The 14,413-nt window shown below is 40.4% G+C and overlaps 1 protein-coding gene across 4 annotated transcripts in view; it reads left to right on the forward strand.

Moving 5' to 3' along the window:
* Positions 1–14,038, forward strand: part of TAF4B (TATA-box binding protein associated factor 4b) — an 83,444-nt gene extending 69,406 nt beyond the window's left edge. For all 4 annotated transcript variants that reach the window (XM_038129311.1, XM_038129310.1, XM_038129313.1 and 1 more), the window contains 2 exons: positions 1,972–2,091; positions 13,025–14,038. In XM_038129311.1, coding sequence (XP_037985239.1) covers positions 1,972–2,091; positions 13,025–13,189 — 285 coding nt within the window. In that variant the 3' untranslated portion in view covers positions 13,190–14,038. The remainder of the gene's footprint in view (positions 1–1,971; positions 2,092–13,024) is intronic.
* The last annotated feature ends 375 nt before the right edge of the window (positions 14,039–14,413 follow it).

A 14,413-nucleotide genomic window follows, 5' to 3' on the forward strand; every position in this document is an offset into this window, starting at 1 on the left:
TATATATGAGATTAAAGGAAAATTTATCCTAAACAACTTATGCTAGTAAACTGGCTGGAGTTAACCTCAGACAATTGCAAAATACTAGTAGTTTGAAAGTTCATAGTGTGTAAAGTATTCTTGGAAGCAATCCTGTATATTTGGATAAAAACAAGCTGACTGAATTGAGTAAATTTTGATAAATAAGGTTTTAATTGTGTGCACTGCACACAAAAGCAAAAATAATGTGTGTGGTAAGTGAATGATGGTATCTAGCTTTGAAGAAATACTACTGTGTGAAGAAGTACTGCTACACTAAAAGCCTACGTTGGGTGATCGAAGATGACTTGCAAAAGCGCTGTTTTCAAAACTGAAACATACAAACCCCCCAAAAAACTTTATTCTCAACATATTTGTTAAAATCTCGCTTTCCCTGATTTCTGCTGAAAAACCTTGAGCAGTTTGAGTCTTCTGGTGAACGCTGTCCTTTTAGGATTCTTGCCCTGAAATACTGTTTTTATTTAAATAGCCTAGTTCCTGCAGTACCTGATGTAAAGCTGCCACCATCACTAAAGTATACTTATATGATGTAAAATAAGGCTTGTAACACCACCCACCCAGAAACCAGCCAAAATCTCTCTCCCCCAAAACACTCCCCATGAGCCCCAAAGTATTTTTTTTGTTGTGGATTTTTCTTTATTTAAGTGGTAGCAAGTAGGGGACTCTGAACACCATGTAGGGGCTGCAAGCTCAGTTCTTATCAGCTGCTCTTCTCCTCTCCAAGTGGGATCTCTGAGAGCTGAAAAGCAAGCAAAATCATAGAGTGTTGCAAGGTTGGTAAGCATCTGTATTGACTTGGGTGAGGAAGTCCAGGTAATTAATTGAGTTTATGATGGGGGAGGGGAGGAGATTTGGATGCTTTCCTACCCATGGTATGGTTGTACTTCAATTGTTTTATGACATGCACGCACATCCATGCAGAGAATCCTCATCTGAACAGTCTTCCAAGTCCTGGGAATGGGGAGGATATGGGCTACAGAGCTATACTAGTTGCAGTTGAGACCATCCCAGGGTTGACATCACCCAGAGGTTTATGTTTGGAAAGCCTTCCTTCTCCACCCATGCTCCAAGATGGACAGCTGGTGGATGTGGAAGCAGTGTGGTTGTATTAGCAAGGTGGCAGATCAAAGACAGTAAGTCTGTCAGCAGACTTGACTAGGTAAAGCTCCAGAGCAGCTGGCAGTGATAACTGTTGAATAGAATGTATCTCGAAATACAAGAATATTTTTATTTTATTTTAATGCTCTTTACTGTGGGTTTCTGTCCCATCCCAAGTTTACCTAACCCAGGTGAAGGTTGTTTCTAATGATTTCTTAGTGTTCAGCAGTTTTGGAGGTGAGTGAAAATAAACATGCAGTGTATCTCTACCTTGCTTCAGATGTTTCTGAACATTCAAATATGTACTGGGAAAAGAAAGACTAGCAGTCAGCTACCAGCATCCTGTTCCATTGGGTAGTACAATGTTTCACGAAGGCAATATTAAGTGCTGAGTTCAGGTGATAGAGGAAACTGGGTATCTTGCTTGTGCAGTCAAGAATTGAGATTTTGAAATAAGAATAAAACCAGGTCACATAACTTGGTAACTTCAATTTTTAATACTAATCCTGCTTCATAAACCAGTTCAGACCAAGATTTTCCATTAACCAGAAACAACAAACCTAATGAGGTAAGGAAGCAGCTGCAAGGCTCATGTTAAGGCTGCATTGACACCACAGTGTGGTCTCCATAAAAGGTGTAGTTAAACAGTGCTGTCCATAGGGCTCCAAGCATGACTGAGTACTGGAATTTGTCAGAAGTGACCAGAAAGAGGGGAGAGATGCTGTGAAACGCATTGTTTCTGTAGGAGCTACAGAGCCGTCTGAAACAGCTCTAAAAAGAACCTTGAACATAATGTGTATCATAATTAATGTAGATGTTTTCTTTTTAAATTAGATGCAACAGTTGGAATTAGCACAGATGCAGCAAAGAGAAGCCAACCTCACAGCTTTGGCAGCCATTGGACCAAGGAAGAAAAGACCATTGGATTCATCAAACCTTGGATCTGGGCTCGAGGTACAGACGTGGCTTGCAATGACTTGCATGGTGTTACATCTTCATACTGAATTACATTTATCTTTCCCTGTAGGAAGATGTGAGAATTCTCTCACACAAAATGGTTTGTTGTGTTCTGTAAGAAACCTAGTTTGTGTGTTAGGTGCTTGAAAGGATTGTTTCTGGTAAATTTGATGGGAGTTTGTAATTGTGTGTTAAAGGAAAGACTGTGCATAACAGCGCTGTGTGCTGAGGACTAAATGAAATGATGACTCAGAGAAATTCCCATCTATAGTGGAGGGTAACCAAGCTGCAGTGACCTTCCACTAATAAAGTGGGTTATTGTCATGGCCCCTCAGGTGAACTCACAGTTCCTGGTTTGGATGGCTTTTGAAATGGTTCTTGATTTGACATTTGACTGTGGATATTAATCCATGCACAATGCATAGGGACTCTTCTCAAATATTCTGTGACTTCACCTTGGCTAGGTTCTCCCAAAAAGCAGTAAATGAGTCAGTAAAGCTAGCCCATTCACTTCCTGCAATGAGCCAGATCCTCTTCCATGACTCATGCTGAATACTGAAAGTGCTTTTAACAAACCTGTTCTGAGCAAATCTCTCAATATGCTGAAGAGTAACAGTTCCCGGTACCTGGGAAGCTTTTATGGCTGCAGAAGTCCTGAGGAGACTTCTGTTAGAGGTCATCATCTTTGCTGGAGACGGGGGAAATTGGTGTTACTGCCAGTTTTGCCCCTCTATCATGAAGCCTCGATATTGCTCAAGTGAAAGGCTGGTTGGCCTGACATAATCACAACGATCAGGAGCCTGGGAAGTAACTCTTGTGTGGAGGCAGTGGTGGTAAAGTTGTCCTTTCTGATGAACCTTAAGTCTTTTTCATTCTTGTTGTCTGGGAGCCTTAAATAGATGGTAGGATTGAAAATACTCTTGTCATTTTTGCATAGCAGAGTCTGGGAGGACCTTGTCCTCAGTTATTTGCATTGTAACTGAGATAGTGGTGGCAACTGTCCCATAGGTTTTTCTTCATCTGGACTGTGACAAGAGGCCTCGCTAAGCAGGTGAGATAGAGTTCCTTCAGTGAATTTCTAATTTATTTTTTTCCTGACATGGATACAGAATTAAGTCTTTGAATACTCCCTGTTAACCACAAGTGAAGGGAAGCAATCTTTCTCTAAACAAGCTGCAGAAAGCAGCATTCACAGCTTTCGAGCAGCTTTTCTTCTCTTCTTTGAAGTTTTTTAATGCACTTTCACATGAAGCTTAAATGTATGGTTTTGGTTTTTTTTTTAATACCACTGGAAAAACTTGAAAAAATCGGTCTAGCACAAGAACAGTTTCCCCCATCCTTTTCTCATCTTCCCCCAAGCTTCTATCGGGTAACTATTCCTGTTCTTCATAGTGGTTTTCTGTAATTATTGTCGGATTTGTTTCTGAATATTTAACAAGTCTGCCTGTTAAGTACTTTTCAGTTATTTCTCATCAGCTGTGGTATGTCTGCTTTATTAAAAGCTTCATGAGATTATGCCAAAGCGAGACAGATAACAGTGTTGCTTTTGAAAGCTCTCTATCAATTTACTTTGCCACTTTAAAAGAATGTGGACATGACACGCCTAAAACTGACCATAAACCTTGATAACATGCCATTGTTACAAATTTACCTGCTGTATTTTAAGCAGCTTCTCATATGGTTGCCATACTAGACTGATTTGTAAGGGCAGTAGGTGAAAGTAATTCTGACAGTGAAACCATTTTTGTTTCTTGCATGCAAGCTCGCATTCCAGTGCCTAGTTCTTAGGCTTCATGCTACCAGAAAGCATTTCTCTGCAGACCTTTTTTTGTTTTCTATTTTGTGAAATCATGCAGGATAGCAATCCTTGAGAAGGATGTTTAGATTTAAATGTTTTTAAGTGTCCCAATATATCTGAGCAGGATTTATAAAAGGCTTAAGACTTCTCATGTAGAATAAAGAATGGTTTTGACAAACACTCTCTAGTTCAAGAAGCAGAACATTTGTAATACATTCATGATAACATGGCAAAACATCCTGAGCAGTAAACAACATTCCATTCTTCAGAGATGAAAGGAGGTCTTTGAAACTGAAAGCAAGTACAATATGGCCTTAGGCTGATACACATTTGGGCATCTTTAAAATCATCTTTTTGGGCAACCTGTCTGAGAATAATTTAAACAGGCAGGATGTGCTTTTTCATTTCAAATTGCAAATACAGACAAACTACAGAGAGCTTTACTCTCAAATAATCTTAAATGTCAGAACTTCTAGACTGTGCAATGGCAAGTAAATCTGTGCACGATACTCCTGTGACATTTCTTATTATTATGATTATTTTTAAAGACTAATAACTTGGTAGACATGTATGATGGAAGAAGTTATTCCTAAATATGAATGATGTTTAACATTATTGAGTGAAATCACTGATGCTAACTGGATTAAGATTTTTAACTAAGACTTTGACTTTCTTTGGATGTTCTTTGTACAATGTTTGTGTCTCCTATGGCTGTGTCAGCTCTGTACAGCTTCTTTTTATGGTTGTCTACTGCAATAATTAAAGCAAAGGAATTGTTTCAAGCAATTATTGACGCAAACCAAAGCCCTAATGTATTTGGGCAGACAGGGAAGAAATAATCAGTTACAGTATGTATTAAAAAAGTGAAACTCTCTAAGCAAATTTGTTGTATATTTGCCTTTCTTTATTCAGTACCAAAATGTAATGGATACTGGGAAAGTTCAGTTCAGCAAACTGGGTTGGTTGGATCTGCTGCCTACTGTTGCAGTAAATGTGAAGGGCTCAAACCAGCATTTTAGGGAGCATGGTATGCTAACTTATCCACAAATAAGTATCTGTGTTTAACTGGGATGATTCTTCAGCCCAAGGTTTTCTATTTCTCCACACACCAGCACTGGGCTTTGCTCCTCTTCTGAAAACTATTTTTCCCGAGATTGTTGAGCACGTGATTCCTGCATGTTCATCTTATTTTGATGTCTGAAATTGTGCTTTACTTGGTCTTTTCAGGAAACCTATTATGGGGTCATTTTAATGTGGTAACTAGAACCTGTGGTGACACAAGCATGTGCTTTCCAGCTAGAAGCCTTCCTGCCAGCAGCCTCATCACCTCATAGTGTAACAAGTACAGAAAGAGGCTCTTGTCCAGAGGCTTGTCTGTCAACTAACTTGGACCTGAAAACAATATAAAAAGAATAATCTATATATTGCCATGATTGCTTATGTATCTCTAAAGTTGAAATAGCAGTAGGGACAAATCCATGATGATCATGGAATTTTGAAAAAATAAGGCTAATGCTCTAGGCCTAATTTAAAAAAGAAATAAAAGAAAAGGCAGCAGTATAATGGGAATTCTTTTTCCTTTCTTGTTGGAAACACTACTTTGGGTAGTTTTGCATATTCTGTTCACTGCAACTTAACATTTGAATGGTATTGTTCAGAAAGAGCAATTTGAGAAAGCCTTGGTAAGAAAATCCCTCTGTTGTGAAAATGTGTTAATTGGTGCTACTTGTAATCCAGAGGTGGCAATATCTTCATCTGTCTCATTGTTATCCCTCTGGACACTTTTGGATGCAATGAATAGAAGAGGTCTTTGGATTCATTTATATGTGTCTTGGGGTTTGTGCATTTGTTACCCACCTCTCCTCCTCCCCTAGTTTGAGGGCATGTAGTAAATAGTAATGAATTAAAGGGTAGGAAGAATTGAAAACTAGCTCATCTTTGGAGGGGAGGACACTTCTAAAACAAACAAGAAAAAAGTAAACTCGAAACCACAGACTCATTTTCCCAATTCTTTGTTCTGTTTCATAGCTTTTACTGGTTGGTAACACGCCCCATAATGTTTTCAATGCTGATAAATAGTCAAGGATTTTTTTTTTTTAAATTAAGTTTTACTGCTTTTCTGTTGACAAAGCCATTTTGGACACAGCTTTTTCTCATTTCCACTGTAACTGGAATCTTAGAAATTTGAAGACTACAGTTCTGAGTCCTTAAACTTTCTTTCTGTCTATTCAGAGGTGTCTTGGGTGCAAGGTCATCTTTGGCCATGAACTAAGAGCTGTGTATTTGTGCAGAATCATGCACCAGGGAGGAAAAAAGTCTGCAGATGTTTCTGAAAGTAGACTCAGAAGACTGGCTGTTACACTTATGGTCATCATCTGAATAATGTGGTTGGGCTCTTCTTCTACTTTGTGTAGGAAAACTTAGTAGAACACCAGCATTTCTGTGTAATTTTTTGGGTAGAACACTTGCTTTGCATTACTTTTCTGGCTCCATGATAAAACCTTAAGTACTTAGAAGTGGTGGCTGAGTTCTCCTGCCCCGAAGTGGCTGCTGAGTTCTTCACTTGCTTTCTCCCAGGCTGGTTCCACTGACTGACTCAGGGTTGTACATCTCATGTCTTTTCTTTCTTTTTGCCAGATCCAATGGCAAAGGAAATTCCTCTTTCTAGATACTGCTTGTGTCTATTCTGTCCCCTGCCAAGACTGGCTGCTTTGTTAGTTGATGTGTTCTTGCCTCGTCACAGGTAGTCTGGCTTTGCTGTGGAAACATAAGCTACTGCAAGTAGTTGTTACATAAGTAAATCATGCAGCTGATATGCTGTGGTCAGTGCAGAGCCATTCAAATACTCCCCTTCTGTCGAATTCCTAGCCCTGGCCAATATACTTAAAATAATGTGATAACTTCCAAGGTTGTGCACATCTAATGCAGCAGTCAACACTTGCATTCTCCTTCTGCAAAGAAGTTTGGCAAGCAAAAATGGAAGAAATGCCTTGTTTACCACAGTGGTCATTGTTCCATTTTTAGTATTGACTCTGGGTGGAGGAAATTAGCTTGTCATCTTCTCTTGTGTCTGCCACATCTGATCATTGTTAGCAGAACTTAAACTTACCCTTCTTGCTTTACAACTTTGGGATGCTGGTATGCACGTTGATTAAACATACTCTGTACACAGTGCTTGTTTGAGCTTTGGAAATGTTCTTTAGGTTGACTGTGGAAGAACTAAGCCTTTGAGCAGCAAGTCCTTTCTGCAGAATGGAAGTAAACCCAACTCTTCCAAGTGGCTGGGGAAGAGACATGATTTGTTTTTTCTGGTGTGTGACAATCTAAGGCTTATGTTATGTTATGTTATGTTATTTTTTATGTCCAGAAGGGGTTTATGCTCTTATAAGTAGTAACTGTAGAAGCTACTGCCACTCTTTTTGGCTGTAAGCTCCTCTGATGAGGGAACACTACCACAATTCATCAGTTTCAGTACTGGTGTTAAGGACATGACTGTGTCTAAGTGTGAATTTAAAGGCATGAATTGGCTCTGTAGCAAATGATCGCTCCCTGTGCAATGAGGCTGCTGTGTGGTCTTTGGCATGGGTACATGATAGTCTGCTAAAGTATTTTCTTAGAAGCTGCATAAAATTAATTTAAAAGCAATCACTTCAATTTCGGCTACCTCTGTATAAGTAGGTGTTCATAACAAGGCTACAAAATCTGTTTCTAGATTCAGTGGTTTCTCTCACTTTCTCTGTGTCTCTTTCTGTCTCTGTCACCCCTTTCCCCAGCCCATAGGTATTAAGTGATACTGGAGGGTGAGGTTTTTTTCTACTTTGCATATGCTTAATGTATGCAGACTCTTGATTTAAATTTCTGGTTCTTATTTAAGCTCTTGGACAACTGAAGTGTCTGTGACATGGTCATACCTTTGGGGAAGGACCTAAAAGTTACTGCAATTATAAAATGTCTTCAGCATCTTAGCTACCTGTTTAAAGACCTAACAAAGCACAGCTCTGTCAGCTAAAAGAGTTTCAGTTTCTGTGCTGAATTTCCTGGCGCCTGTCAGTCTAGGCTATACACTTGATCTAAATTTTTTCCCCATCTAAATAGGCAAAAATATTCTCAACTGCCATTCACACACTTCAGAAATACAGTTCATTGGCCCATATCGTGCCTTCTCTGTGCTACAGATGAACTTAATTCTTCTTATATGTGAAAGAGATCTGCAATTTAAATGACTAATTGCATTGTAGCTTTAGGCTGAACATATTGGTAATGCACAAATGTTGATGACATGTGAAGGGTCAAGAGATTTATAATTTAGTTGACAATACATTGCTTAAAATGATGTGGCAAAGAGCCAGAAAATTTCAGCTTAATAATTGTCTGTTAACTAACATGACATATTTGTATAGGATTCATTACCTCCAGGTACAGATTAAGCATCTGATGTACCCATAAGAAGTGACATGCGTACATGAATCTTGGGCATAATAGTGAATAAACTGACATTGCATTCACAGTAATTTGTTTCAATATGTAAAACATGTTGTTGCCTACATTTGAAAGGACTTGTAGGAATGTTGCAATGAAATCTGAAGAAAAATGTGTAATTGAATGGAGTTTTCTATTATATAGATCTGACAGCTCTGTGAGGCTTTTTTTGTAGGCTGCAGATAACATCATAAATACACATTTGTTTTCATCTGCACAAGAAGAAGTCTGGATATAGAGATCTGAGTCTTTCAGCCATTGGCTTGAGCTACCCTAATGGTCTATAAGGTTAAAAAAAAAAATTCCCAGACCCCAACCTAAAACAACTAACTTTATTTATAGGATTCTTTTTTAAAAATATTGAGTCATGTAATACTTTAGTGTTGTGAATGTGGGAGTATTTCTGACAGACTGAGGTTTGTTAGAATAGGCAGCATCCATAGGCTGGCTTGCCACCAGGCTTCTATCAACTTCTTTCACTTTGTTTGCTCTGGCCTACATAAGGCACTTATGTGTATGAGCAAAAATGTCACAGTTTTGCCAGGGTCTGTTCCTTTCCCCCTGACTGCTGGAGGAAACTCAGGTAAGTGCTTGAACACAATATGTTAGTGGTTTTTTAACCCTTGTTTCGTCCTATGAGACAGGAATGTGTTCTGTGTTTTACAGCTGAGAGACCGAGTACAGCATACACTAGATATCACTCAGCTCAGTGTGACCACATGTGACAGAGATGGGGGTTGAACCTGGAAGCTTTCGCTACAATTCACTAGATGCTCTTGCCACCTTTCAGCAACATCTCTGCTGCACACAGCTGTCATTTTTCAGTGTTTGGGGATGTCATTGAAAAGTGTCTCATGACTTTGCTTCCTTCTGCTGGTGGTATTTTTATAATGTGCAGCAGAGCTGCAGTTTGCTCTCTTGGGATCTTGGCTCTGGGCCTGTGATATGTTTATGCCACACCAAAAACTGAAATGATAACTCTTGGCTTGACTTTTAAACATTTGACTGAGTACTTTTCTCCCTTAAAAGTACTCCCTCCCAAGAGTTTAAAACTTTGAATTTTGGTTGAATTTGGGAAGGGAGCGTGTACTCCACCAGGAACAGCTCACTGAACCTGACTGGAACTTGGTGGGAAGGGAGCTGTCTGCAGACCTCTATGAGCTTTGTGTCAGGGCCTGTAGAATAGCTCTGAGCAGTTTTGAAATCCTTGTTGGTATCCATCATCTAAATTTGCAGATGCCAAGCTCTAGATACCTTGCAGACTAGAAGTAAGGTGGGAGTGGTGGCTCTGTATTAATTTCACTCTTGCCTTTTCAGAGAATTGGTATTTCATTCTCCATCCAGCCACTGGAGAGAGCTCTAGAGATCTTTAAACAGGTTTCCAGAGCAACCTCTGAATGAAACTGGCTGTTCAACAGCTTGGGACTACAGCAGGAGCACCACAATGGGTTCTGCTGCCAAGTGAGTGTAACTGATCTCTGTCAGGTGTTTATAAAAGGCTCTAAGGGTGACAGTGTGCTGCTGTGGAAAAGGTGCTGATTTGGGCTCAATTCTTAGGATAGTTCAAAAGCAGGACTGCTGTTGTGACCTCCTGGGGCTGATTTTAAGCCAGTTGTGGTCTCAGTACTGGGACGGGTGGTTCACAGTGGTGCAGTTACACTGCTGTAGTGCCTCACCTGGCTTACAAACAGGGTCTGACACTTCTGATACCCAGGCTGACTGGTAGAATCTACACTGGTAGTTGGGCCTCCTGGGCTTCGTGTCTCTTCGTGTCATTTCCCTTTTGGAAGGAAGGCAGGATGGCAGGATAGTGAGGGTTTATTGAAAGGCAGGAACTTCAAGGTAACAAAAAAAAAAAAAAAAGGCAAGAAAAAAAAGAAGTTGCTGGTTAGAGCACTAATAATTAGATGTTGCAGAAGGGGGATGCAGGCAGATTGCAAGTACCATTTGTTAGAATTGATTCTACAGAGATGCATTTTCTATTTGTTTATCTTCATGGTTGTCTGTGACCTGGTTGAAAAGCAGCACTTTCCCCTAGAAACAGACAAAGCTGTCTTGGGGTATGCTGAAGACTAGCAGTGAAGAATCCCCCAAAACAGCAAGACACAAGTGGTTGCTGCCCAAATGGAAGGAGCATAATAGAGATGTCTGGGAGCAAGGAGTCAGCTGGTGTTTTTCAGGTCTCAAAAGTTTTGTGCTTTTGAGGAAGGGGTATGTGGGATCTAAAGGAGAAGATTATTGACTGTTGCCTAGGGCTAGACAAGGTTGACCTCCTGCCCAATAGGAATTTGCTCAAGTGGAGCAGCAGAGGACCCTCCCCTAAAGTATCCCCTGTGTCAGCTTGAGAGCTCAGAGCTGGGCATTTCATAAGTAAACTCTTGGACATTAGCAGTGGGGTTTGTGATGGTTCTTTGGGACGTGCAGATCTTGGACCACTGCTTGGTCCAAGATCCAAAACAAAACCAAGAAAAACCAGTGTTTCAGTACAACTGTGGAAAACAGTATCTAACAGGAGATAGTGCTCAGCACTGCATAAATTCACTTAAAAGTGGGTTCCCCAGCATGGTCCCTGTCTGGACTGGAATGACCTAGGCTGTCTGTTGGCTTCTTTAATTTTAAACCATCATGTACTTTGAGAGAAGGACACTTTCTTTTAACTTGTGGTAGGAGCTGTTGGTTGTCAAAGAGCTCCCTGGCCCCTGAAACGCTGTGCTCAGTAGCTTTGATAAGCCAGAGTGATGCTATGGGAAACTTAGAACTGTGAATGGTGTCTTAGTAAACAGGGGCTCAGGACAAGCTTTGACTTTGGATGTGGTATTACAGCATACTGTCGCTTTATGTCTCTGCACTGGGCATGATGGGTAGGAATTTAAGAATAAACAAACCCATAACTCTGTCTCAAACTCAGGCAGCTTCTGCCCTGTTGTAGCATCTTGCAGCTACAGCAGCTTCCAAAGCGGGCTGGGCAATTTGTGCCGTCTGTCTCCCTTTTTGTAAGAGTGAACAGGATTGAGGTGGCTTTGTTTGGTGTCTTTTTAAAGGTAAAACTTCCAGTCTAATGACTTATTTAGAGAGAAAATACTTTCACCTCAATAAAGTTCTTTGAATTATAAAGGACATTGCTGTTGGGTTACTGAAAACCCTTGGGGTTTGTTTCATTTATAACATTGCCTCAGGCCTTCTGCTGCATCCTGTTGGACTGACCTCCTTTTCAACCCGTGCTGGCAGCTGCATTGCAGAGCTATCTTTTCCCTGGATCCTTCAGGGTTGTCATATGACAAACTTGAACTGTGACCCTTTTGTGTCTTACCAGGACAGCAGTGCCCTCTGTGCAATGTGGCCAGCAGTCTTCCCCACGCACGCATTTGTTCCGAGCCATTTAACAAACTGAAAGTTTCAAATGATGGCATTTCATAGTGTTTAATAGTATTGACTGTAAAGCAAATGAAATGGTGCTGAATACCCTGCGTGCTGCTTGTAAAAAAATACAGCTTCCATTTCTTCAATGTGCCCTGGGTTTTCTGTGGCTAGCATGTGCTCTCTGGTGAATCTCTCTATATTTTTAATAAATATCAATGCTTCCACCCTAACAACAGTAGCATTTGCTGCTATATGTAGTCCAGCACTGGTAGTCATTTCTAATAAATGGGGGGTTTAAACAGATTTCTCTAAGCAAAGTGGGCAAAGTCATTTTGCAGAAGTCTTGCAGAGAGTGTTAGGGTAAGAATTGATATAGTTAACACTGCATCCAAGCAACACCATCTCCAAGTGGTGTTGATGCTGGCAGGCATTGCCTTGCTGAAGTTACAGAGACTGAGCACTCGTATTTGTACAAATTACATTCATTACCAAGAACCCTCCAGTAGTGATAAGAGACTGGCTGTGCAGCACAGATTGGCTCCAAGATAAGTAGCCAGTCTATTGTGCAGCTCATGGTAATCTTCCTCTTCCCCACCCCTAATAATAAATCTTGGGGCATTTTGGAAAGCGTGGGGGTTGCTCATTCCAGTAGCTTGAATATAAAACTACTAAATGTCATCATCTCCTACCAATTGTATTTTCATAACCAAGCAAGGCAGCTGACTGAGGTGGATAGGCTCAGATACAGTGTTCTGAGTATCTGGATGCTTTCACTGAGTATTTGTTGCCCTCTTAAAGGACAGAGCACAGATGATGGCTGGGATGAGTTTCTCCTGGCCATGTTCCAAAGCTAGGGTGCACTCTTTCCTCATGAAGAGATAGAAACCTTTGGAGCAAGCAGTAGTAAGAGCTGTGCACAACCTGGGGCTCTGCATAGGTACTGTGTTAGTACCTTTTCATAGCTGGCTGATGCTTTCTCAGTGCAAGTCTGCTAAACAGACTTCAGTGAAATGGCAGTTATTTATCTTACCATATAGTATTATTTTAAAGGAAAAAGAACTTTGTGGTTGCTTTGACTGAAATAGGCCATCAGCTGGCAAGCGCTTGCTTTGTCTTTTCAGTATCTAATGTGCAAGGATTTTTGGGTTGCTGGTTTTCAACATGGAAAGCTGAACATCAGTGGGCTAGTTTTGTACAAGTAGCAGTATAATCCAACCAGTTTAGTTAAAACTTCTACTTACATGAAATTCTAATGTTTTTGATGGTCTTTTTCTTCCTCTCTCCCCCACTTAGGGTTTGAACAGCAATGGAATTGCTGGATCATCAGGTTTTAGCCTTACGAAGCAGATGCTCTGTCCACGAGTAACCCGTGTCTGTCTCAGGGACTTGATATTCTGCATGGAACAAGAGAGGGAGATGAAGCATTCTCTGCGCTTGTACCGTGCCCTTCTGAAGTGATTTGGATCTTGCATTTCACCGTGCTGTCTACTGCCAAAGATAACACTGAAGCATTGTTGCACTGTCTTGAAATTCCAGTTTCTGGAAAATGATCCATTGTAAGGATAACTCTTGTTTACAGATAAACATTTTTATTAAGTACCTAACTTAGCACCTGTAAGGTTTTTAATAATACTTGGCTTAAATCTGTCTGTAAACCAGTGAAAACACTGAGCTGCACATATAAGCACCTGTCTGCTTGCATTGAACTGTCTTACAAGTTCTGAGGGCTTGATAAGTGTCCCTGGTTTATGTATGCCACTTGCTTCAGTACTCCAGAGTCTGCAACATGTTCTATGTGTAGTGCCACCTTCCAACCCCATCTTATTTAGGAAAACAAATATCATTATAATGGCACAGCATAGCATGGCAACTGTGTTTAATCATGAACCAGCAGTCAGTAAACATGTTAATGTATTGCCTGTCTGACTCAACATCTTCTTAAATTTTCTGGGTTTAGAATTACTACTGGATGCTCACTTGTGGAGATGAAATAGCAAGTAAAAGGAATGAGGGGTCCTTTGTACCCCACACTTTGCCTCAATTGCCCTCAGCCTTTCGTCTGAGAAAGTGACTGAGGGAAGGAGGACAAATCATTCACTCTTGTGATTGAAGTACATCACACAGTGTAGTTAGGGCATACTTGGATGGTCATGGAAAATTTGGAGTTACTAAAAATAAAAGGAGTAAAAAATCCTAAAAAGGGAGGATAAACAGAAAAAAACAGTTTATCTTTTCTGTAGATACAAAAAATAGCACTGAACTTGAGCATAGATGTGGAAAGATATTAACAAAACCTGTTCTGACTACCAAAAAGGGAAAAGTTGAGATTCATTGAGACTCTGGAGCTGAAGACTCTCCTTGGAGAGAAGCAGTGTTTGCAAAGCACAGGATTCACTGCTTTAGAATATTGTTTTAATACTTTAATGTGGTGTAACAGGGAAGCTTCTCAAATAGAAAGTATTTAGACAGTTGCTTTGTTCCCATTCAGTAAGAAGGAGGACTCTGGATTATAAAGACTGTTAGAACAGGTTCAAAGATTGTCTACTTGCTGGTAAAGACTGCCTTGTGGTGGAAGGAAAGCCCTCTGGGTCACCCTCCTCCCCAGGCTCCAAACATGTTGCCTTTCATGACACAGCACTGTATAGCATGGCTGTTTCCCAGGACTGGTGGGAAAGACACTGA

This window comes from Motacilla alba, chromosome 2 (assembly GCF_015832195.1).
Source record: "Motacilla alba alba isolate MOTALB_02 chromosome 2, Motacilla_alba_V1.0_pri, whole genome shotgun sequence".
Classification (NCBI taxonomy): domain Eukaryota; kingdom Metazoa; phylum Chordata; class Aves; order Passeriformes; family Motacillidae; genus Motacilla; species Motacilla alba.